A 22,993-nucleotide genomic window follows, 5' to 3' on the forward strand; every position below is an offset into this window, starting at 1 on the left:
AGATATTACATTTTTTACAAATTGAAGGTTTGTGGCAACCCTGCTTTGAGCAAGCCTATTGGTGCCATTTTCCCAACAGCATTTGATCACTTAATGTCTCTTGTGTCACATTTTGGTAATTCTCGCAATATTTCAAACTTTTTCATTACTGTTATATTTGTTACGATATGTGATCAGTGACCTTTGATGTTACTATTGCAAAAAGACTGTGACTTGCTGAAGGCTCAGATGATGATTAACATTTTTTAGCAATAAAGTATTTTTAAATTAAGGTACGTACATTATTTTGTTAGACATAATGCTATTGCACATTTAATAGACTACAGTATAGTATAAACATAACCTTTATATGCAAAAAAATCCATGTAACTTGCTTTACTGTGGTGGTTTGGAACCGAACCAGCGATATCTCTGAGGTATGCCTGTATACGTAGGTTATATGCAAATATATGCCATTTTATTGTACATAAGGGATTTGAGCATCCTTGGATTTCAGTATCTTTGTGGGGCGGGGTTCCTGAAACCAGTCCCCTGCGGATACTGAAGAATGACTGTACTAAGTTTTGAGATGTCTAATAATAGACATCCTAATAGAGATGTCAATTAAGCAATTGGTATAGGAATGTGGAGTTCAAAAGTTTGGGCTGGAGATAGAAATTTGGAAATCAATTGCGTTTATTTGGCATTTGAAGCCATGAGACCAGATGAACTCACCAAGGGAACTAACTGAGTGTAGATATAGAAGAGGTCCCAGGACTAAGCCTTAGACTCTGCAAGATTAAGAGGTAGGGGAGAAGGGGAGAACGAAGACCAAAAGGAATGGGTAAGTAAGGCAGGAAAGTCAGGATAGAGAGTATGATGTTTTGGAATCCAAATGAAGTGTTTCAGTAAGGGAAAGAGTGATGACCTATGTCAAATGCTGCAAGGACGGAAGGTCAAGGAAGGTGAGGACTGAAAGGTGACTAATTGATTCAGCCACTTAGAAGTCATTGGTGACTTTGAGCAGTTTTAGTAATGGGGGTGGTGGGTAGTGGGGGCGAAAACCTGATTGGAGTGGGTTTAAAAGAATGGTCCGAGGTAGTAGTTACCTGGTTGTGTTCACTTTATGATCAGGCATTGAGCAGTAGCACGTTTGTGATTTGTGTGCTTTTCTGTATGTGTGTTATATCTTAATAAAAAAGTTTTTAGAAATAGAATGGGAGGCCTGGCATTGGAGACAGTGAATGCAAACAACTCTTTAGAGGCTTTTAACTATATGGGAGAGCAGAGAAATAGACAGTAGCTAGAGGGGGAGTGGGACGAACAGAGGGACTTTTTAAAGATTGGACAAATAATAGCATACATACATGCTGATAGGAGTGCTTCAGTTAAGAGGGAGAGATTAATCATACTACGAGATAGACAGGAGAGTTACTGGAGGGATGTTCTTGAGTAGACGAGAGAGAATATGAACACAGCTGCAGGTTGATGGGTGAATGTGTTAGTTGGAGCATGTGGAAACTCTCTTCTGATTGTTTCAACTTTTTCAGTGAAATAGGCAGAATCTTAAAGAGTATTGGAAGTTTGAAGAGAGAAGGAAAGATATGAAATTATATCGATAGTTTAAGAAAGATGGAGAGAATTAAGGCCTATTTATTTAAAGGAAAACCCAGTTAACATGGCTGAGTATTGGTGTTTTTCTCCAGCCATGCAGAACTATAGTAGGACAGGTATGGAAAAGGTGGAAAGATTGCTTAATCAGTAACCAGAGATGGAGGATTTCCACTTGAGTGTGATGGTACAAGAGGAGGGCAAAGAAATTAAAGACATATGCAGAGGAGTGATTAGAGTCACTGATCATAGAAATTAAGCTGGGTAAAGAAAGAAGAGAGAACATGAGGGGAGAGAGGGACAATGAATAGAATTGTGGATCCCAGTGTGGTCAGAGGGTTGTTGGAGTAGGGTACTAAAAATAGTCAGCTAGAAAGGGGAGGTCACAGAGAGACTTTGGAAATCAAGATTATTGAGGGATGTTGCTAATGGGCTGGTTGGGGATATGACCATGGGCAGAGTGAAGGACAAGATGACTGGAGGAGAGTTGCTCAAGGAACTGAGAAGCCAGGGTGTCAAAGTCTTCAAGAATTAAGACTAGTATTGGAGAAAGTGACAAAGACCCAGAAGCTAAAAATCATTGAGGAATGAAGGGGATTGACCTGCTGGTTGATAGATGACACAGCAATATATGGGTGACATGATCTGATGACATGAGATTCGAAGCTGAAGGGTTTTAAGGAGGGAGGAGGGGAAACTTTCTGAGAGTGGCGGTGAGGGCCTGGTGTACCACCTCTAGGCCCAGTGGTATGAAGATGGTGGCAGGCAAAGCAACATCTGCTGGAGAGGGCTGCAGGGGAATCCTTGTCCTCAGGGAACATTTAGACAGATAGGTGGAAGATACAGAGACTTGTGGTTTGCTGGTATCAGGCTGTGAATTCCAGAAATCATAGTGTAAGATTTCAGGAATTGGGGAGCCATGGGAGAAGGTGCAGATTGGGGAGCATGCAGGGCATTGTGGGGATCAGTGTATGGGTTATGAAGGATAACCTTTGAGTCTGGGGCTTGTTGCAGTGACTAATGTAAGTGAAGGGCAGAATGTGATCAGTCCTGACTGACTCATGATAGGTAGTGGAGGTGAGTCTGTGAGTGTTAAGAGGTAGTGAGGAGTATTCACTAGGGCTCCCCCTTTTTGTCCTCTCTAGATGGAGATGAAGAGGACCTGAGGCTCATTGTTGACCCCTGCTGGGAGTGGGGTACCTTTTCTCCAAGTACAGGGCCCCTTTTGACTCCTGCTGAATGAGGATAGAAGGCTAGTTAAATTCTCATTTTTATTTTTAGATAGAAAATACTGGTTAAGCCTTTATCTTGTGTTGTATGTAACTCTTTTCTTTATCTGGTCCTAGGGGTAAAGATATTATAATACCTTTCTTTAAAAGCTGTGAAGTTACAGTGTAAAGGAGCATTATATAATGACGTCCCAAACAGGTTATAATGTATGTTTTATGTATGTACTATATCAATCTTCTTTTTTTTTAACTGTTATCAGTGAATATTCCAACTAGTTGAATAATAGAGCTTAAAAAAATGACAAATATTTTTTCCTTAGTTGGTGCATCTCGTGCTGCTGTTGATGCTGGCTTTGTTCCCAATGACATGCAAGTTGGACAGACAGGAAAAATAGTAGCACCGGTAAGTATCGCAATAAAATATGCCATGCAGAATTCTATGGGGATAAGAACTGTATATATTTGTGGAACAATCATCCCTGTGATTGGTGCCCTATTCAATGTACCTAAGCAGTTAGCCATTACCATGGTGAATGTGTCCTTCTCACAGGTCTGTGGATTTCTTGGCCTCAGTAAAACACAGAGCAGTTCTTAAATCCAGCATTGTTTTTCACATTTTTTAAAGCAGTGGAATAGTTTGTCAAATTTATGTCACAACACTAAATATAAAATTGATAGAAGCAGCATTTTATTATTAAATGGATTTTACAAGTTCACGTTAACATTTATTTACCATAAAGCCTATATATTATAAAATCTATCAGTAAAACTGATGAATCTATATTAATGAACACAGAATCTCAAAATTGGGAGCCGTGAGTGACAACTGTGGTCTTATATCTTCCTGAACACCTAATTTATTTCTCTATTATGTCTAGTTGCATGAAATTCAGAAAATTCTTATCCATATGGGTAAGTGATACTAGACTATTCAGTTAAAACTATCCAAAACTTACAAAAGGAATACTTTGGTTTCAAAGTTGAATCACTAACAATATCTAATGATTGTTCACATTTCTTAGATGATTCAGGTTTTCAGTGAATACAATTCTCAGCCAGTTTAAGTCTTTATTGTGTGGAGGAAAATGAATTTTTTTATATATTTCAAAATTTTTTTAATGTATTTCAAAATTTTTTTAATGTATTTCAAAACAGGATATTAAGTCATATCTGTTTTTAAAAATCTCATATCTCAGTGCCCTGTTCCATCAGAGGTTCATTCAAAGTTTCAAAATAGGCAAAAAATTTGTCTTGCTTTTGAAGTTTGTTTTGAAGAGTGTTCAGTCTTTTGCCCATTTTAAAATTGGGTTCTTTGTCTTTTTATTGCTTCTTTATTCACTTTCTTTTGAAGAGCAGAAATTTTTAATTTTTATAAGATCTAGCGTATTGATGGTTAATGCTTTTTGTGTTATTCAGCTTATTTGAAGTCAGATAAGATCTCAGAATGTAAAATAGTTACTCAATAAACAAAGTCACAAAACCATGTGACCCATTTGCTTGTGATACTGCATTAGTCAGGCTGTGAGAGCATTTATTGAGCAAGTAAGCTCAAGCCTTCCCTAGCATTTAATGAGCTGTGGCACATAGGTATTTTTTTGGTAGAAATCTTGTTTGTCCTAGTTTACGTGAATAGATAATCTTTAGGCTTGAATTTATTTACAAAAAATCAGACCCACAACCTTCCTAATCAATAATACTTCTACAAGGAAGTATGGTGGGAGACAAACTTTTATTTACATTGACTTTTCAGTAACAACACACTTGTTATTAAGTAGGATAGCAGAATGACAGGGAATGACCAGTGGCATCCTTACCTGTATTGTAAATAAATGCCATACAGTCAGCTTTCTTCAACATTACTGTCATGAATATAGGATTATTGAAAATTTTTCATAAGGAATTTAAATACATTAAAGGCTTTGAAGACTTTCTTTAACATAAATCATGTAAGCCCCAGAGATTCTGATTCATTAACTCTGAGTTAGAGTTTGACATGTATATATATGTGTACATATTTATTTTTGTGTGTGTGTGTATTTTTCTTTAAGACTTTAAAGCCTTTTTGAGATGACCTCAAGTTTACAGAAAACTTTCAAGGACAGAGTAAAAGCCTTTATTTTTGTGGACTATTTGAGAGTAAGTTGCTGAGATGATTCTCCATCATCTCCAAATATGTAGGACATTGTCCTATAAAGCCACAATACAACTTTTAAAATTAGGAGATTAACATCAATTTACATTAATACTATCTAATCATCAGACCTTGTTCAGGTTTTGCCAGTTGTCCCAATAATGTCCTATATAGCAAAAGGATGTATTTCATACTATCAGATTGTACACAATTTCATTGTGTCTTATTAGATTTTCACTTTGACCATTTGGTTAAATTTTTCATAAGGAATTTAAATATATTAAAGGCTTTGATGTCTGTCAAACTTCTCCACTGTAAAGTTATTTTTCCCTTTGTAATTAATAAATGTTTTATGAGGAGTTACTTTGAAATGATGTGAATATTCCAGTTCTCCTCACTTTCAGTTTATTTATTTATATTTATTTATAAATGTTAAATAAATATTCATTTCTTTATAATAGGACTTATGGTTCCTGTTTTATTCAATGGGTGAAAATCTGTTGTTATTATTTTAATTGATGTAAAAATTGTTCCACATTTGGCCAGTGAGAACCCCTTCAAGGTGGCTTCTGTATCTTCTTGACATGTTCCCATAATTCTTTGAGGCCTTTCTTACTTACTGGCAGAGTAAGATGTTCCAGGCTTTTTGTACCTTTCCTATCCCAGCCCTGGCATCAGTCTTTTCTCCAGGGAGTCCTGGCTTCTTTTAGTGAAGAATAGTATGAAGCTGACATCTGGATATTAATTGTGCTCGTTGCTATTCCCAGGACCCCTCAGTGAAAAAAGCTAGGGAATGTGTGTAGGTATGTATATATGTATGCAGATATACACGCATATGTATTCATATACACATACAAACATTTTTATCTATTTCACTATCAGTCTATCTACATTGAAAACCATGAGTTCACAGTGACATCACCAATTCCAGTCCAAGGTCAATTCTGACTCTCCCTTTACCTGTTTGTAATGCCTTTCATTGGCAGTAAAAAACCTGGACCCTGCCAATACGCTAACCTGCACAAATGCTCTCCTTGCCCCACTCAGGCTCCCATACCCTGCACTGAACATTCAGCCCTCCTATATAGATAACCCTACCTACCGTGCTTGGACTCTGACACCCCTCTGGATCATTTCTTCCCAAAGTAGTTGTACAGTTTTATATTTTCACCAACTATGTATCTGGGTTCCACTTGCTCCTCATTTTCACCAACATTTGGTATTTTAGCTGTTCAGGTGCTTGTGTAGTGGTGTACTTTGTTGTGGTTTTTTTCCTGATATCTGTGATGATTGAACACTGTTGTGTTATTGGCCACTCAGATGTCTTCCTTACAAAGTATCTGTTCAGATGTATGGCACCTTTTTTATTGAATTGCTTGTCTTTTTGTTATTGGGTTGTAGAAGTTTTTTTAAAAACCGATTCCAGATATGTTACTTGTCATATATGTTTTGCAAATATTTTCTCCCAATCTGTGGCTTGCCTGTTTATTTTAATGGTATCAAGATGAGGAACTTCCCTTCTGTTCCCGATTTGCTGAGAGTTGTTATCATGAATGGTTGTTGAATTTTGTCAAATATTTCTCTGCATCTGTTGAAATGATCATGTTTTTTTTTCCTTTTTTCTGTTAATTTGGTGAATTACATTGGTTGATTTTTGAATGTTAAACCACCTTGAGTTACTGTGGTAAACCCTACTTGATCATGATATGTTATCCTTTTAATACATTGCTGGTTTTGATTGACTAATATTTTTTTAAAGATTTTTAGGTCTGTCTTTATCAAAATAATCTGTAATTCCCCCCCGCCGAATATCTTTGTCTAATTTTGGTATTGGCATTATGCTGGCTTCATAAAATGAGTTGAAAGATATTCCCTCCTGCTGTATTTTCTGAAGGAAAAATCTGTGTAAGATTGGTTTGTGTGTGTGTGGGCTGCTTTTACTTTTTGGCTCTTATGAATAATGCAGATAGGAACATTCATGTACAGGTTTTTGTGTGGACATATGTTTTCATTTCTCTTGGATATGTACCGAGGAGTGGAATTGCTGTTCATATGGTAACTTTATGTTTAACCTTTGAGGAACTGCCAGACTGTTTTGCAGAGCAGCTACACCAATGAACCAACTCTTAGCTTTGTTAATTTTTTTCATTGTTTTCTTTTTATTGATTTTTGCTCTTAATTTTCTTCCTTCTAATTACTTTGGGTTTACCTTGCTCTTAAGGTAGAACTTTACTTCATTAATTTTGTATTTTGCTTGTTTTTAAATGTAAATATTAAAGACACAAATTTCCCTCTAAATAGTACTTTAGATGCATCCCACAAATTTTGATATATTTTCATCATTCGTTAAAAAAATTTTCTAATTTAGAAAATTAAGAATGTTTAATTTCTATATATTTGTGATTTTTTTTCCTTGATAGCTTTCTATTACTGATTTCAAATTTAATTTTGGTGAGCATCTCTTTAATATTTCAGTATTAGAATTCATTGAGTCTTATTTTATGGCCTAACAAATGCTCTATCTTGGTGAATATACCTTGTGCACTTGAAAAGAATGTTTATCCTGCCATTAGCCACTACAAGAATAAAGATTAGTGAACTTGAAGATATGGCAGCAAAAACTGTCCAAAATGAAACACAGAAAATTTTGAAAACACAGGAAGAAAACGGACAGAGCCTTGGTGAGCTATGGGACAACTTTAGGAGGCCTGATATATGTGTAATTGGATCAGGAAAACTATTGTAAGAAATAATGACCATAGAATGTCCAAATTTGATGAAAACTATAAATCCACAGATCTCAGAAGCTCAACAAACCCCAAGAACAGGAAACAGGAATGAAACTACAAGGTGTGTAATAGTCAAATTGTTTACAGAATGATAAAAAGAAAAAAATTTTTTTCAAAAAGGAAGTCATTTTATTTTTAGTACATTTGCTTTGGAGGGAGAGCCAACTAATTGGAAAGAGTCCATAATTTAACCAACATCAGATCTCCTTGCTGCATTCCCTATTGAAACTTTTTTCTTTTTCAAATTCTTTTCCCATTTAGGTTATTAGCAGAGTACTGAGCAGGGTTTCCTGTGCTATACAGTAGGTCCTTTTTGGTTATCTATTTTAAATATAGCAGTGTGTACATGTTAGTCCCAAACTCCCAGTCTGTTCATACCCCCCACCATTTTACCCTGGTAACCATAAGTTGGTTCTCTAAGTCTGTGAGTCTGTTTCTGTTTTATAAATAAGTACCTTTGTATAATTTTTTCTTAGATTCTGCATATAAGTGATATCATATGATATTTGTCTTTCTCTGACTTACTTCACTTAGTATGATGATCTCCAGGTTCATCCATGTTGCTGCAAATGGCATTATTTCATTCTTTTTAATGGCTGAGTAATATTCCATTGTATATATGTACCACATCTTCTTTATCCATTCACCTGTTGATGGACATTTAGGTTGCTTCCATGTGTTGGCTATTGTAAATAGTGCTGCATTGCACATTGGGGTGCATGTATCTTTTTGAATAATGGTTTTCTCCGGATATATGCCCAGGAGTGGGATTGCTAAATCATATGGTAGCTCTATTTTTAGTTTTTTAAAGAATCTTCATACTGTTCTCCGTAGTGACTGTACCAGTTTATATTCCCACCAACAGTGTGGGAGGGTTCCCTTTTCTCTGCACCCTCTCTGACATTTGTTGTTTGTAGAATTTTTGTTGACGGCCATTATGACTGGTATGAGGTGATACCACATTGTAGTTTTGATGTGCATTTCCCTAATAATTAGCAGTGTTGAGCATCTTTTCATGTGCCTCTTGGCCATCTGTATGTCATAAATGTTAGTTTCCAGATTCACTGACTTTGCAGTTTTCTCCAGTTAATGATCAGCAAACACCTTTTATTACTTTAAATGAGAACAAAACGAAGACCTGAAATCTCATGATCAAGAATTGGTTTCTGACGGACAAGCAGAATTGTTTGGTCTATTTTTATGGTTGATATAATTGTATTCAAAACTCTTAAACAATGTACATCCACTTCAATACTGATAAAAATAAATTCTTAAAAGCAGTGAGAGAAAAGTGTAAATGAACTCAATATTCCAGTCAAAAAGCAGAGATTACCAGATGTATAAAAAGCAAGACTCAGCTATATGCTACCTAAAAGAAATACATTTAGATAGAAAAAAAATACACCATACAAATAATGAGCATAAGAAATCTGGTTTGTCTTTTTTAATATCAGATGAAGCAAGCTTCAAGACAATGGGTACTGCCAAACATAAAGAGGCCATTATGTAATGATAAAAGGATCAATTTATCAGAAAGAACTATCATGAATGTGTAACTGCCCAATAACAGAATTTCAAAATACATCAGGCAAAATCTGACAGAACTAAAGTGAGGAATAAACAAATCCATAATTATAGTTGGAGGGTTTAATACCTTCTCCCAGTAATTGATAGAATAACTAGATGGAAAATTTCAGTAAGGACATAAAAGATCTAGACCAGGGGACAGCAAGCTATCTGTAAATCACATAGGAAGTATTTTTGGTTTAATTGGCCGTAGTCTCTGTTGTAACTACTTAACTCTTCTGTTGTAGAGCAGAAGCAGCCATAGACTTGTAAGTAAGTGAATGAGTTGTATTCCATTATAACTTTATGTACAAAAACAGATGGCGGTCCAGATTTGGCCTGTTGACATAGAACACTATGCCACATTATTTTTCTCTACTTTTATTCTAGGACTCCAGTTGCACGTATTTTAGATATCTTTATATTCTTCTGTAGGTTACTTAAGTACTGTTCATTCTTTTTCATGTTTTTTTTCCCCTCTGTTCTTCAGATTGAATAATTTTATTGGTCTATCTTCAAGGTTACTGACTCTTTTATAATTTCTAATATACTATTAAACCCATCTAGGAAATTTCTGATTTTGTATTTTTTAGTTCTAAATTTTCATTTGGTTCTTTTTATAGTTTCATTTCTCTGCTGAGATTTCTTATCTGTGCAGTCATTACAGGTATCTTCCTTTACGTCCTTGACCATACTTGTAATAGCTGCTTTTAAATCCTTGTGTACTAATTCCAAGTTCTGGGTTATTTCAGGGTTGATGTCCTTTGATTGTATTTTCACACTTTCCTGTTTCATTATGTGTGTAGTACAATGGTTCTCAAATTTTTTGTCTTAGGGCTCCTTACTTTTAAAATTTATTTAGGGCTCTCAGAGCTTTTGTTTATTTGGGTTATATCTATTGATATTTCTTATATTAGAAATTCAAACTGAGAAAATTTTAAAATATTTATTCTTTTGAAAATAACAACAGTAAAGCCATTTCTTTTAATATAAATAACATTTTAGTGAAAATAACTGTCTTCCAAAACAAAAGAAATTTAATGAGAATAATGGAATTTTTTTACATTTTTGACTTGATATCTGGCTTAGTAGAAAACTGCTAGATTCTCGTTTCTGCTGTGTGTTGTTTTATATTGGTTTGATTGAAGTATATGAAGAAAATCCAGCATCACACAGATATATAGAAAGAAAGGAATATTTTAATAGCCTTTTCATAAAATTGTAGATATTCTTCTTTTACACTACATCAGAACTTGACAAGGAGTAAATTGTTAAAGGGTATTGGCAGTGTGGAATCTGAAACATATCAATGAACTTTTCATACCCTTACATTAAAATCTGCTGGTCTGTATTGTACTTCGAATGGATCTTTCACTATCCTGTAACATTTAGAAAATAACCTTTAGTGAGTTTTGTAGATCTTTCAAATATTGACACATTTTATCAATATCAAAACATTACCTTCATCAGTATCACCACTCATCTCATTAGAGGAGTCTTTACAGTTCATATTCATGGATACAAGTTTTTAAAAAATTCTAATTATCAACTTAATTCACAAATTTTGTCCATGGCAACAAAAACTTTGTTTTCTAAGAATTGATAAGCTCACCTCATTCATTTTCAATAAAATGTCTGCCAAAACTCCAAATATCTATCAGTTGTTCTTTGAAGTGGAAATGGTGATCCATGAAAATGTGGGTGGCTTACTCAAACCATCACACGAGCCATTTTCCTCAAGACAATCATTGTGCTTTTGTATGCAATGGAAGTACTTTGCATACTTCGTGATTTGTCACACAGAATACTAAAAAGATGTGTACTCAAAGGTCAAGATTTAATAAAACTAATAAGTTTTACTACTTCATCAAGGGCATTGTTAAGTGAAACCAGGTTTTCTTTTTTTTTTAAACTGTATGTGGCCATGAAGAATGCAGTGACAACTAGTACAGTTTGGTGCAACTGTCTTGCTTAATGCTAAGGCAGCAGTTTTACCCACTGTTATTTTTACATCATCAGTGCAAAAGTCAATACAGTTTTTCTAGGATAAACCATGAGATCCAAAAATGTTACTTAATACTTTGAGTTTTTCAGTACCACTTTTGTTTGTTGCCAAGCATTCACATAAAGGAATTCTTCAGTATTTAGTTGTTATTGATACTGGACAAATACAATTAAAACACAAAACCCAACTATATAGATTTGTCTCTTTGTTAGGCAAAAGTACAATTTTGCAGATGATTTATTAACTTAATATTCATGTTTACAGTTGAATCTTTTATTCAGCAAGTTCCTGTATCATTGGAATGTGGCAGTGCCATAGTTTCTTTCACTGATTTTTCATCTAGCAGGCATTTAGCAAGGTCACCTTTATTAGTCTTTTAGCAACTGTGCTTGTCTAGCCAATGAAATATGATAACCCATATGATGCTTCAGTGACTTTTTCCTTCCTGGTTTGAAAAGCTAAACAGTTTTTTACTTTTAAACTCATCACATCTGTGTTAAAAATAAAACATTCAATTAATTTTTCTCTAAATGGAATTATTTTCAAAATGGCCATCATTTCTGTTGCAAAAGACACAGTAACATAAATCATTAACATCTCTGAAGCCAAGAGAAAGATAACTTTCATCATATTTTCACTTATTTTTAATTTTACACAATATTTTTTAGAATAGATTCCTCTTTTCCATAAGTTAGAGATCTCTGTTATCAGTTTCATCTTTATCAGCATCTTTTGGTGTAGATGTTGGAGCTGTGGGTTGGGAAAGTGAGTCTTCTGTATTTTAGTATAAATATTAGCAAAATCTAAAATTATAGTTTTAGATAAATTTTAAAATATATAAAAATTTACAAAACATTTTTTATTGCCATATAAGGTAACAAAATGTACTTCTTGTGTTTCCTTGTAGGCACAGGGAAATCTTTGGGATTCCAAATATCAATTTATTGGATGATAATGAGGTTACAGAAATTATAGCTATAAGAGCACAAGCTACTGTACTGAGAACAAACTGAGTTAATCTCTCTAAACATACATATTTATACTTAAAACCTACTACTTTAAACATTTTTAGGTAACACAGAAATACAGATGCATACCTTCTGGTAGTTATCAGAGAGATGATTTCCTCAAACAGTCATGTAACCACTGGAGAACTGCACTGTAGCATTGTGATAGAATGAGAGAGAAAAGGACAAATAACATTTTAGTATTACTATGAAAATATTTTTGACCTTGCAGACCCCTGAAAGGGTCTTGGGACTTACAGGAATATGCAGATCACATTTTAAGAATCACTGGCTTAGTACTTTGGGATCATATTATGCACATTGAATAATATGTTTAGAGATTATGGATTCTGTTATATTTCTGTTGAGAATATTCATTTTTGTTTTCACAGGCAATTAATTTGACTGCACTCAAACCTCAAATCCTCTTCTCTTTTAGCCTAGCCAGCTGGCTTAGAGGCTACCTGACACATGTCCAGTGTGTGTCCGGGGGTGGTCAGCCAGAGTTTTGAGCAGAATATGTAAGCAGAGTTTTTGGTTGTCCCTCTGGAATATTTTCCTCACCTTCCAGCTAATGTTGCAGCCATAAATACTGTCTTGTTTGTTCCCTCCACTAATAAGACTTCAGGTTTCTATCTAAAGTGGCTGCTTTCTGAGGGGCTTTTATTTCCCTTGTGGGAGATCTGCATATGGCCCAAGGGAAGAAGTAGAGGTGTATGGTGGGCTCTTTTCATTGTGCTTCCCTCCCCAACAGAATTCTGGCTTCTCAAGTGTCCACTATCTTGGTTGATCTCCAACGTATTTAAACAATTGCTGCCTTTATTTTCACCAGGTTTCACAGTTTTTCTCTGCAAGAGGGGGGTTAGTCTGATACAAACTATTCTCAGGGCCATAAGCAGGAGTCCTGAGGCTTAGAATTGAGCACATTACTTCATGTGTGCTCTGACTAGTACAGAGTTGGATTATTATCTTCCTAAATAATATTTTAATTAGTGCTACTTAATATTGCATTAGATTCTTGGCAGCCGGATCCTACTGTTGGCATTCGAAGACATCCAAAATGTCTCTTCTCCTTCCTCCATATTTTGTTGTTTGCTGTTAAAACCGTGTCTAGTAATGCAATGTTTAGTAATAATGCAATGTTTCTTAGTGTTTAAAGCTGAACAAAGTACTTTTAGTTATCTTTATTAAATTTGGGTCTGTGTTGTCTTACCACCAAAACCTCCTGAATCTTTTAAAGCTTGATTTTTTTTCATTCTTATTCCTTATAACTTTATATTATTTGAAGATCCTATGTTGTATTTTGTCGCCATTTTGTTACAGCTATGGAAAGCATCATCATAGTTCTCTCTGATGATGAATAGTAAGAAGTTCCTTATTTCACGTAAGGGGACACTTAAAGGCAAATTTTGTTATTTCACAAAATAATTTTGCTTTTATTATCAATTTTTTAAGAAAATATCTAATACCTCAGAGATGCTATGAATTTAGTTATACTTTTAAATACATTTTTATATTGTCATTCATAGCAGTTGACACGTACATATGGAAGATTACTGAACATTTATTTATATGGAACAATCTGGCATGTTTATGGATTCATGCTCCCTGTAAGAATTCAGACCCAGTTATAGGGATCCACTAGTCTGTAGCTTACTGTTGCAACAAAGACTTCTATTCCTTTTTTTTAAATTAACTTTTTATTTGGAAATAATTTCAAACTTATAAAAATTTGAAAATTAAAAATAATACAGTATGTGTGTATGTGTACACATATGTACACAATTTTTTTCTGAACTATTTGACAGTAAGATCATGACCTGTAAATACTTCAGTGTGTATTTCCAAAGAGTAGAAATAGTCTCTTACACAAACGAATATGAAAACAACCATACAAAATCTATGGAATCCAGCAAAAGCAGTTGTTAGAGGGAATTCATAGTGATACAGGCCTGCCTCAAAAAAACAAGAAAAATCTCAAGTAAACAACCTAACCTACCACCTAAAAGAATTAGAAAAAGAAGAACAAACAAAACCTAAAATTGGCAGAAGGAAGCAAAGAATTAAGATCAGGGAGGAAATAAATAAAATAGAGATTAAAAAAACGATAGGAAAAAACCAACAAAACCAAGAGCTCGTTCTTTGAAAGGGTGAACAAAATTGACAAACCTCTGTCCAGGCTCACCAAGAAGAAAAGAGAGAGATCCCAAATAAACAAAATAAGAAATGAAAAAGGAGAAATCTCAGCTGATACCGCAGAAGTACAAAAAACTGTAGGAGAGTACTATGAACAATTATGTACCAAGAAATTTGACAACCTAGAAGAAGTGGACAACTTTCTAGAAACATACAGCCCACCCAAAATTGAATCAAAAATAAATAGATAATTTGAACAGACTGATCACTAGAATTGAAATAGAATCTGTAATTAAAAAAAACTTCCTACAAACAAAAGTCCAGGACCATAAAAAAAAAAAAAAAAAAAGTCCAGGACCAGATGTCTTCACAGGCACATTCTACCAAACATACAAAGAAGAACTTACACTGATTCTTCTCAAACTCTTCCAAAAGATTGAAAAGGAGGGAACACTCCCAAAGACATTCTATGAAGCCGCCATCACTCTGATACCAAAACCAAAGACACCACCAAGAAAGAAAATTACGGGCCTTATCTTTGATGAATATAGATGAAAAATTTCTCAACAAAATATTAGCAAACTGAATCCAACAACATATAAAGAAGATCATATACTGCAACCAAGTGGATTCATCCCAGGTTCACAAGGATGGTTCAAGATATGCAAGTCAATGTAATATACCACATTAACAAAAGAAAAGTAAAAAGCCACATGATTATCTCAGTAGATCCAGGAAAAGCATTTGACAAAATTCAACATCCATTCATGATAAAAACTGTTACCAAAGTGGGAATAGAGGGAACATATCTCAATATAATAAATGCCATTTATGACAAACCCACAGCCAGTATAATACTCAAGGGTGAAAAGTTGAATGCCTTCCCATTAAAATCTGGAACAGGACAGGGATGCCCACTCTCACCACTTCTCTTCAACATAATAGTGGAAGTCTTAGCCATAGCAGTCAGACAAGAAAAAGAAATAAAAGGTATCCAAATTGGAAGGGAAGAGCTAATATTGTCACTATATGCAGATGACATACTGTATATAGAAAACCCTAAGGACTCCACACAAAAACTATTAGATCTAATAAATGAATTCAGCAAAGTAGCAGGATACAAGATTAACATTCAGAAGTTGGTTGCATTCCTTTACACTAACAATGAAATACTAGAAAGGGAATGTAAAATATATATATACCTTTTAAAATTGCACCTGAAAAAATAAAATACCTAGGAATAACCTGATCAAGGAGGTGAAAGACTTATATGCTGAGAACTATAAAACATTAATAGAGGAAATAAAAGAGGATTCAAAGAAATGGAAAGATACCACGTGCTCTTGGATTGGAAGAATTAATATTGTTAAAATGGCAATACTACCCAAAGCAATCTACAGATTTAATGTGATCCCTATCAAATTACCCATGACATTTTTCACAGAACTGGAACAAATAATTCAAAATTTTGTATGGAACCATAAAAGACCCAGAATTGCTAGGGCAATCCTGAGGAAGAAAAGCAAAGCAGGGGGCATAACTCTCCCAGACTTCAGACAGTACTACAAAGCTACAGAAATCAAAACGGGCATACGGATCAATGGAACAGAATAGAGAGCCCAGAAATAAACTCACACACCTACGGTCAATTAATCTTCGACAAAGGAGGCAAGAATATAAAATGGGGAAAAAACAGCCTCTTCAGCAAGGGGTGCTGGAAAAGTTGAACAGCTGCATGTAAATCAGTGAAGTTAGAACACCCTCACACCATGCACAGAAATAAACTCAAAATGGCTTAAAGACTTAAACATAAGACATGACACCATAAACTCCTAGAAGAAAGCATAGGCAAAACATTCTCTAACATAAATCATACCAAACTTTTCTTAGGTCAATCTCCCAAGGCAATAGAAATAAAAACAAAAACAAAGGGCACCTAATCAAACTTACAAGGTTTTACACAGCAAAGGAAACCATAAAAAACAAAAAAGCCCAAAAAGGCAACCCTCGGAATGGGAGAAAATATTTGCAAATTAAGCAAATATTAAGCCCCAAAGGCCTTAATCTCCAAAATATACAGAGCTCATACAACTCCATAACAAAAAACCAAACAACCCAATTGAAAATGGGCAGAAGACCTTAATAGACATTTTTCCAAAAAGACTTACAGATGACCAGTAGGCACGTGAAAAGATGCTCGACATCACTGATTAATAGAGAAATGCAAATCAAAACTACAGTGAGGTACCACCTTACACCGGTCAGAATGACCATCATTAAAAAGTCTATAAATAACAAATGCTGGAGAGGGTGTGCAGAAAAGGGAACCCTCCTACACTGTTGGTGGGAATGTTAGTTGGTACAGCCACTATGGAGAACAGTTTGGGGGTTCCTCAGGACACTAAAAATAGAATTACCATATAATTCAGCAATCCCATTCCTGGGAATATACCCAGACAAAACTATAATTCGAAAAGATACATCCACCCATATGTTCATAGCAGCACTGTTCACAATAGCCAAAACATGGAAACAACTAAATGTCCATTGACAGATGAATGGATAAAGAAGATGTGGTACATATATACAATGGACTACTACTCAGCCATAAAAAAGAATGAAATGCCATTTGCAGCAACATGGATGCAATTAGAGATGATCATACTAAGTGAAGTAAGTCAGAATGAGAAAGACAAACACCATATATTACTTACATGTGGAATCTAAAATGTGGCACAAATGAACCTATCTGCAAAATAGACATAGACTCATAGACATAGAGAACAGACTTGTGGTTGCCCAGGGGGAGTGGGGGAGGGAGAGGGATGGACTGGGAGTTTCAGGTTGGTAGATGCAAACAATTACATTTAGAATGGCTAAACAGGGTCCTAATGTACAGCACAGGGAACTATACTCAAAATCCTGTGATAAACCATAATGGAAAAAACATTTTAATAAATGTTTACATGTGTATAACTGAGTTACTTTGCTGTATAGCAGAGATTGGCACAGCATTGTAAATCAACATACTTCAATAAAAGAAAAAAAAAGAAATAGTCTCTTACATAGCCAAAGTACAGTTTACATTCCGTATCTGGATTTTGTCAGTTGATATTCCAATTCCAGTTTTCCATATTCTAATGGAATATTCCTATTTTATTAGCCTGTTGATGTTCATGATAATATATTTCCCCTCCCAGTACAGCGTCTAGTTTAGGGCCAAGTATTGCATTTATTTGTCATATCTCTTTATTCTTTGGTTGTGTTAAGGGGTGGTTCTCAGTTCTTATTTAACCTTATCTTAGGCAGGTCCTCTGCACCTGGGCCTCAGAGATAGGGATTTCTTAGTGTTCCTGCTCTGACTTTCCACTCCCATACCTGTCACAGCCAAACTCTGCCTTGTATCTCTTGGGGTGAGGTGGGGGGGTGGCTGGATAGCAATTTGAGTGGTCTTGAGAAAATTCAGGTGGAGAGTAAACAAAGGTTGGAGATATGTGTTGAAACTAGGAGAGAGATTTTAAAGAAAATAAATTCTGTATGGCCTTGTCCATTTGTTAGACCCGGGCTGCCAATTTGGCACTAGGTTTTCTAGAAGCCAGTTCATATTGGGAAACAAGATCAGTGTCTTCATTTACATTGTCCCTAAGGTAAAAACAAACTAATTGCACATGGGAAGCATAATTTGGCCTGGTATCAAGATCAGAGAAATACATTTATCCCTTGAGCCCTTATACAGAGGACACTATTGATTAACATCCTCAACAATATCTTTATTATAAATAGGACAGTGGTTTCATAGGGCAGGTTTTTTTTTTTAAAAAAATAGTATTTTTCAGTGTCAGCCAATTGCCTAATATTTAAGTGTACTACTGTAAGGAGTCAAAATTATTTGCTTTTGGGCCTGTAGGTCTGGCTAGGATAAAATTTCATAGTGGTTTCGTTGTAGAGCCCTTCTTCATATGAAATCTTATCAGAAAGCTCCATACATAACATAAGAAAAAGTGGGATTGAATTGGGGCCATGTATCTGGAGTGCTACTAACTCAGCTCCCTCCCTTTCTCAGTATTCTGAGAGATTTTCTATGGCACCTTTGCAGAGTGATTAGAGCCCTGAGCACGTTTTGAAAATCACTTGTCCAGAAAAAATTGGTGGATTGTATAGCCTCAGACAGTTTTCCACAAGTATATCTACCTGAACTGAATTTTGATTTGTTAGTATATATCAACTACATTATTTTATATTGTACCAATTTTTTAAACCCCTTATTTAGTATCATTTCCCTTATTCTTGGGCACTGACCTTTCCTTCTGCTTCACAAGTCAACTTATTGTCCTCTCTATGAAAGCAAAAAACAATACAAAACAAAAACCAAGGTTACCTATATGTATCAGAGAAAGAGGTGGCCCTTTTCTTATTTAATACTAATATGTCTACCTGTCGTTGGATCCCATCACTTCTTACCTCCTTTGAGATGGTATTTCATTAATTACCCCCATACTTTGGGTCCAGGGCACCTCTCTACTGGCTGCTATTTATTTATTTATTTTAGTTTAATTAATTAATTTATTTGGCTGCCTTTGGGTCTTCATTGCTGCATGCGGACTTTGTCTAGTTGTGGCTAGCAGGGGCTACTCTTAGTTGTGGTGCGCGGGCTTCTCATTGCAGTGGCTTCTCTTGTTGCAGAGCACGGGCTCTAGGCACACAGGCTTCAGTAGTTGTGGCTCGCAGGTTATAGAGCGCAGGCTCAGGAGTTGTGGTGCACAGGCTTAGTTGCTCCGTGGCATGTGAGATCTTCCCAGACCAGGGATCGAACCCGTGTCCCCTGCATTGGCAGGCAGATTGTTAACCACTGCGTCACCAGGGAAGTCCCTGGCTGCTATTTTATAACCTTAAAAAAAGAAAATTATTCATCTACCCACCCAGCAGCTCTTTTTCCCTGCTAGCTACCACCCTGTTTATCTCTCTTGCTAGGCTAAGCTTGAAAAATTAGCTTATGTTTACTAAATTCACTTTGTTTCCCATTCTTTTATTTTTATTTTAAAAATATATATGTAAATATATATTTATATATAAAATAATACAGTAAACACCTACGTTTTTACCACCAAATTTAAAAAGCAGTATTACAATTGAAAACCCCTGTAACTCTTTGTTCAATGCATATCCTTCCCTCCCCTCAAACGTAACCATTACCCTAAATTTGATGATTATTTTTTCAATGCATGTCATTTTTACTTTTACTGTATATCGACAGGTCCCTAAACAGTATATAGCTGAACTTTTCAACTTGAGTGCCGTGGATGATTTACAAGTTTGCCAAGATGTTGATCCTCTCAGTCTTTGGAAGAGTAAATATTATGACTAGCCTTGTTCATTTAGCCTAGTGTACCATACAAATATTACTATTTTCTGTGTGCCATGATATAAATAAGTTGGGAAGTACTGATACATACTACTGTTTTGTATATTTTTAAAACTTTATGTTAATGATAGCATGCTATTTTTTTGTTAACATCCATCACCATATATCGTTACAGAATTTTTTTTCTTCTGATGAGTACTTTTAGGATTTACTCTTGTAGCAACTTTCAAATGTGCAGTACAATATCATTAACTATAGTCACCATGCTGTGCATTACATCTCCATGACTCATTTATTTTATAACTGGAAGTTGGTGCCTTTTTGACTCCCTTTGCTCATTTTGCCCACCCTCTGACCCTTCCTCCCCACCCCCAGCAACCACCAATCTGTTCTCCATATCAATGAGCTTAGAGTTGTTTTGTTTGTTTTTTTAGATTCCACATTAAGTGAGATCATATGGTGTTTGTCTTTCTCTTATTTCATTTATCATAACGCTCTCAAGGTGGCAAGATTTCATTCTTTTTTATGGCAGAATAGTATTCCATTGTATATATGTACACACCATATTTTCTTTTTGTTTTTGTTTTGCGGTACGCGGGCCTCTCACTGTTGTGGCCTCTCCCGTTGCGGAGCACAGGCTCTGGACGCGCAGGCTCAGCGGCCATGGCTCATGGGCCCAGCCGCTCCGCGGCATGTGGGATCTTCCTGGACCGGGGCACGAACCTGTGTCCCCTGCATCAGCAGGCGGACTCTCAACCACTGGGCCACCAGGGAAGCCCCACACCATATTTTCTTTATCCATGTATCCATTGGTGGATACTTAGGTTGTTGCCGTATCTTGGCTGTTGTAAATAATGCTGCAATAAATATCTTTTCAAGTTAGTGTTTATGTGTTCTTTGAATAAAAATCCAAAAGTGGAATTGCTGGATCATATGGTAGTTCTCTTTTTAATTTTGTTCTCCATAGTGGCTGTGCCAATTTACATTCCTATCGACAGTGCACAAGGGCTTCGTTTTCTCCACACCCTAGCCAGCTGTCGTCTCTTGGGTTTTTGTTTGTTTTGTTTTGTTTTTCATAGCAGCCATTTCTAAGAGTGTGAGGTGCTATCTCATTGTGATTTTGATTTGCAGTTCTCTGATGATTAGCAACATTAAGTATCTTTTCATGTACCTGTTGGCCATCTTCTGTGTGGCTTCCTTGGGAAGAATGTCTGTTCATAACCTCAGCCCATTTTTTTAATTGGATTCTGTTTTGTTTTTTCTTTGCTATTGAGGTGTGTGAGTTGTTTACATGTTTTGGATATTAACCCCTTATTGGATATATGATTTGCACATATTTTCTTCCATTCAGTACGTAGCCTTTTCATTTTGTTGATGGTTTCCTTTGCTGCACAGAAGCCTTTTAGTTTGATATAGCCCTACTTGTTTATTTTTGCTTTTATTGCCTTTGGTGTGAAATCCAAAATACCATCACCAAGACTAATGTCAAGGAGCTTACCACCTATGTTTTCTAAGCGTTTTATGGTTTCAGGTCTTATTCGAGTCCTTAATCCATTTTGATTTGATTTTTGTGTATGGTTTAAGATAGTGGTCCAGTTTCATTCTTTTGCTTGTGGCTGTCCAGTCTTCCCAGCACCATTTATTGAAGAGATTGTCCTTTCCCCATTGTACATTCTTGGCTCCTTTGTCATAAATTAATTGACCATATGTGAATGGGTTTATTTCTGGGTTCTCTGTTATATTCCATTGATCTATATGTCTGTTTTATGTCAGTACCATACTGTTTTGATTACTATAGCTTTGTAATATAGTTTTAAATTATATTACAAATTTCTGATATGGTGCCTCCAGCTTTTTTATTCTTTTTCAAGATTACTTTAGCTATTCAAGGTATATTTTGGTTCCATACACATTTTAGGATTGTTCTAATTCTGTGAAAAATGCCATTGGAATTTTCATAGGGATTGCATTTAATCTGTACGCTGCTTGGGGTAGTATGGATGTTTTAACAATATTAATTCTTCTAATCCATGAGCACAGAATATCTTTCCATTTATTTGTGTCTTCTTTAATTTCTTTCATCAGGGTCATAGTTTTTAGTATACAGGTCTTTCACCTCCTTAGTTAAATGTATTCCCAGTTATTTTATTCTTTTTGATGCAGTTGTAAATAGGACAGTTTTCTTAATTTTTCTTTCTGATAGTTTGTTGTTAGTGTGTAGAAACACAACAGATTTCTATATATTGATTTTGTATCTTGCAAGTTAATTCATTTATTAGTGCTAACAATTTTTTGGTGGAGTCTTTAGGGTTTTCTCTTTTTAATTTTCAGACATTATTTTATTTTTATTTTTTAACATCTTTATTGGAGTATAATTGCTTTAAAGTGTTGTGTTAGTTTCTGCTGTATAACAAAGTGAATCAGCTATATGTATACATATATCTCCATATCCCATCCCTCTTGCGCCTCCCTCCCACCCTCCTTATCCAACACCCATAGGTGGTCACAAAACACCAAGCTGATCTCCCTGTGCTATGTGGCTGCTTTCCACTAGCTATCTATTTTATATTAGGTAGTGTATATATGTCAGTGCAACTCTCTCACTTCGTCCCAGCTTACCCTTACCCTTCCCTGTCTCCTCAAGTCCATTCTCTATGTCTGTGTCTTTATTCCTGACCTGCCCTTCGTTCATCAGAATCATTTTTTTTTTTTAGATTCCATATATACGTGTTAGCATACAGTATTTGTTTTTCTCTTTCTCACTTACTTCACTCTGTATGACAGACTCTAGATTCATCCATCTCACTACAAATAACTCAAATTTGTTTCTTTTTATGGCCGAGTAACATTCCATTATATATGTGCCACATCTTCGTTATTCATCTGTCAGTGGACACTTAGGTTGCTTCCATGTCCTGGCTATTGTAAATAGAGCTGCAATGATCATTGTGGTACATGACTCTTTTTGAATTATGGTTTTCTCAGGGTATATGCCCAGTAGTGGGATTGATGGGTTGTATGGTAGTTCTGCTTTAGTTTTGTAAGGAACCTGCATACTGTTCTCCATAGAGCTGTATCAATTTACATTCCCACCAACAGTGCAAGAGGGTTCCCTTTTCTCCACACCCTCTTCAGCATTTATGTTTGTAGACTTTTTGATGATGGCCATTCTGACCTG

At 35.5% G+C, this 22,993-nt stretch overlaps 1 protein-coding gene across 1 annotated transcript in view; it reads left to right on the forward strand.

Moving 5' to 3' along the window:
* The window catches only part of ETFA (electron transfer flavoprotein subunit alpha), an 85,735-nt gene that overhangs the window by 26,759 nt on the left and 35,983 nt on the right, over positions 1–22,993 (forward strand). Inside the window, exon 9 of the mRNA XM_082836090.1 lies at positions 3,140–3,222. Coding sequence (XP_082692216.1) covers positions 3,140–3,222 — 83 coding nt within the window. The remainder of the gene's footprint in view (positions 1–3,139; positions 3,223–22,993) is intronic.

This window comes from Leucopleurus acutus (genome assembly GCF_964270905.1).
Source record: "Leucopleurus acutus genome assembly, chromosome: 1".
NCBI lineage: Eukaryota > Metazoa > Chordata > Mammalia > Artiodactyla > Delphinidae > Leucopleurus > Leucopleurus acutus.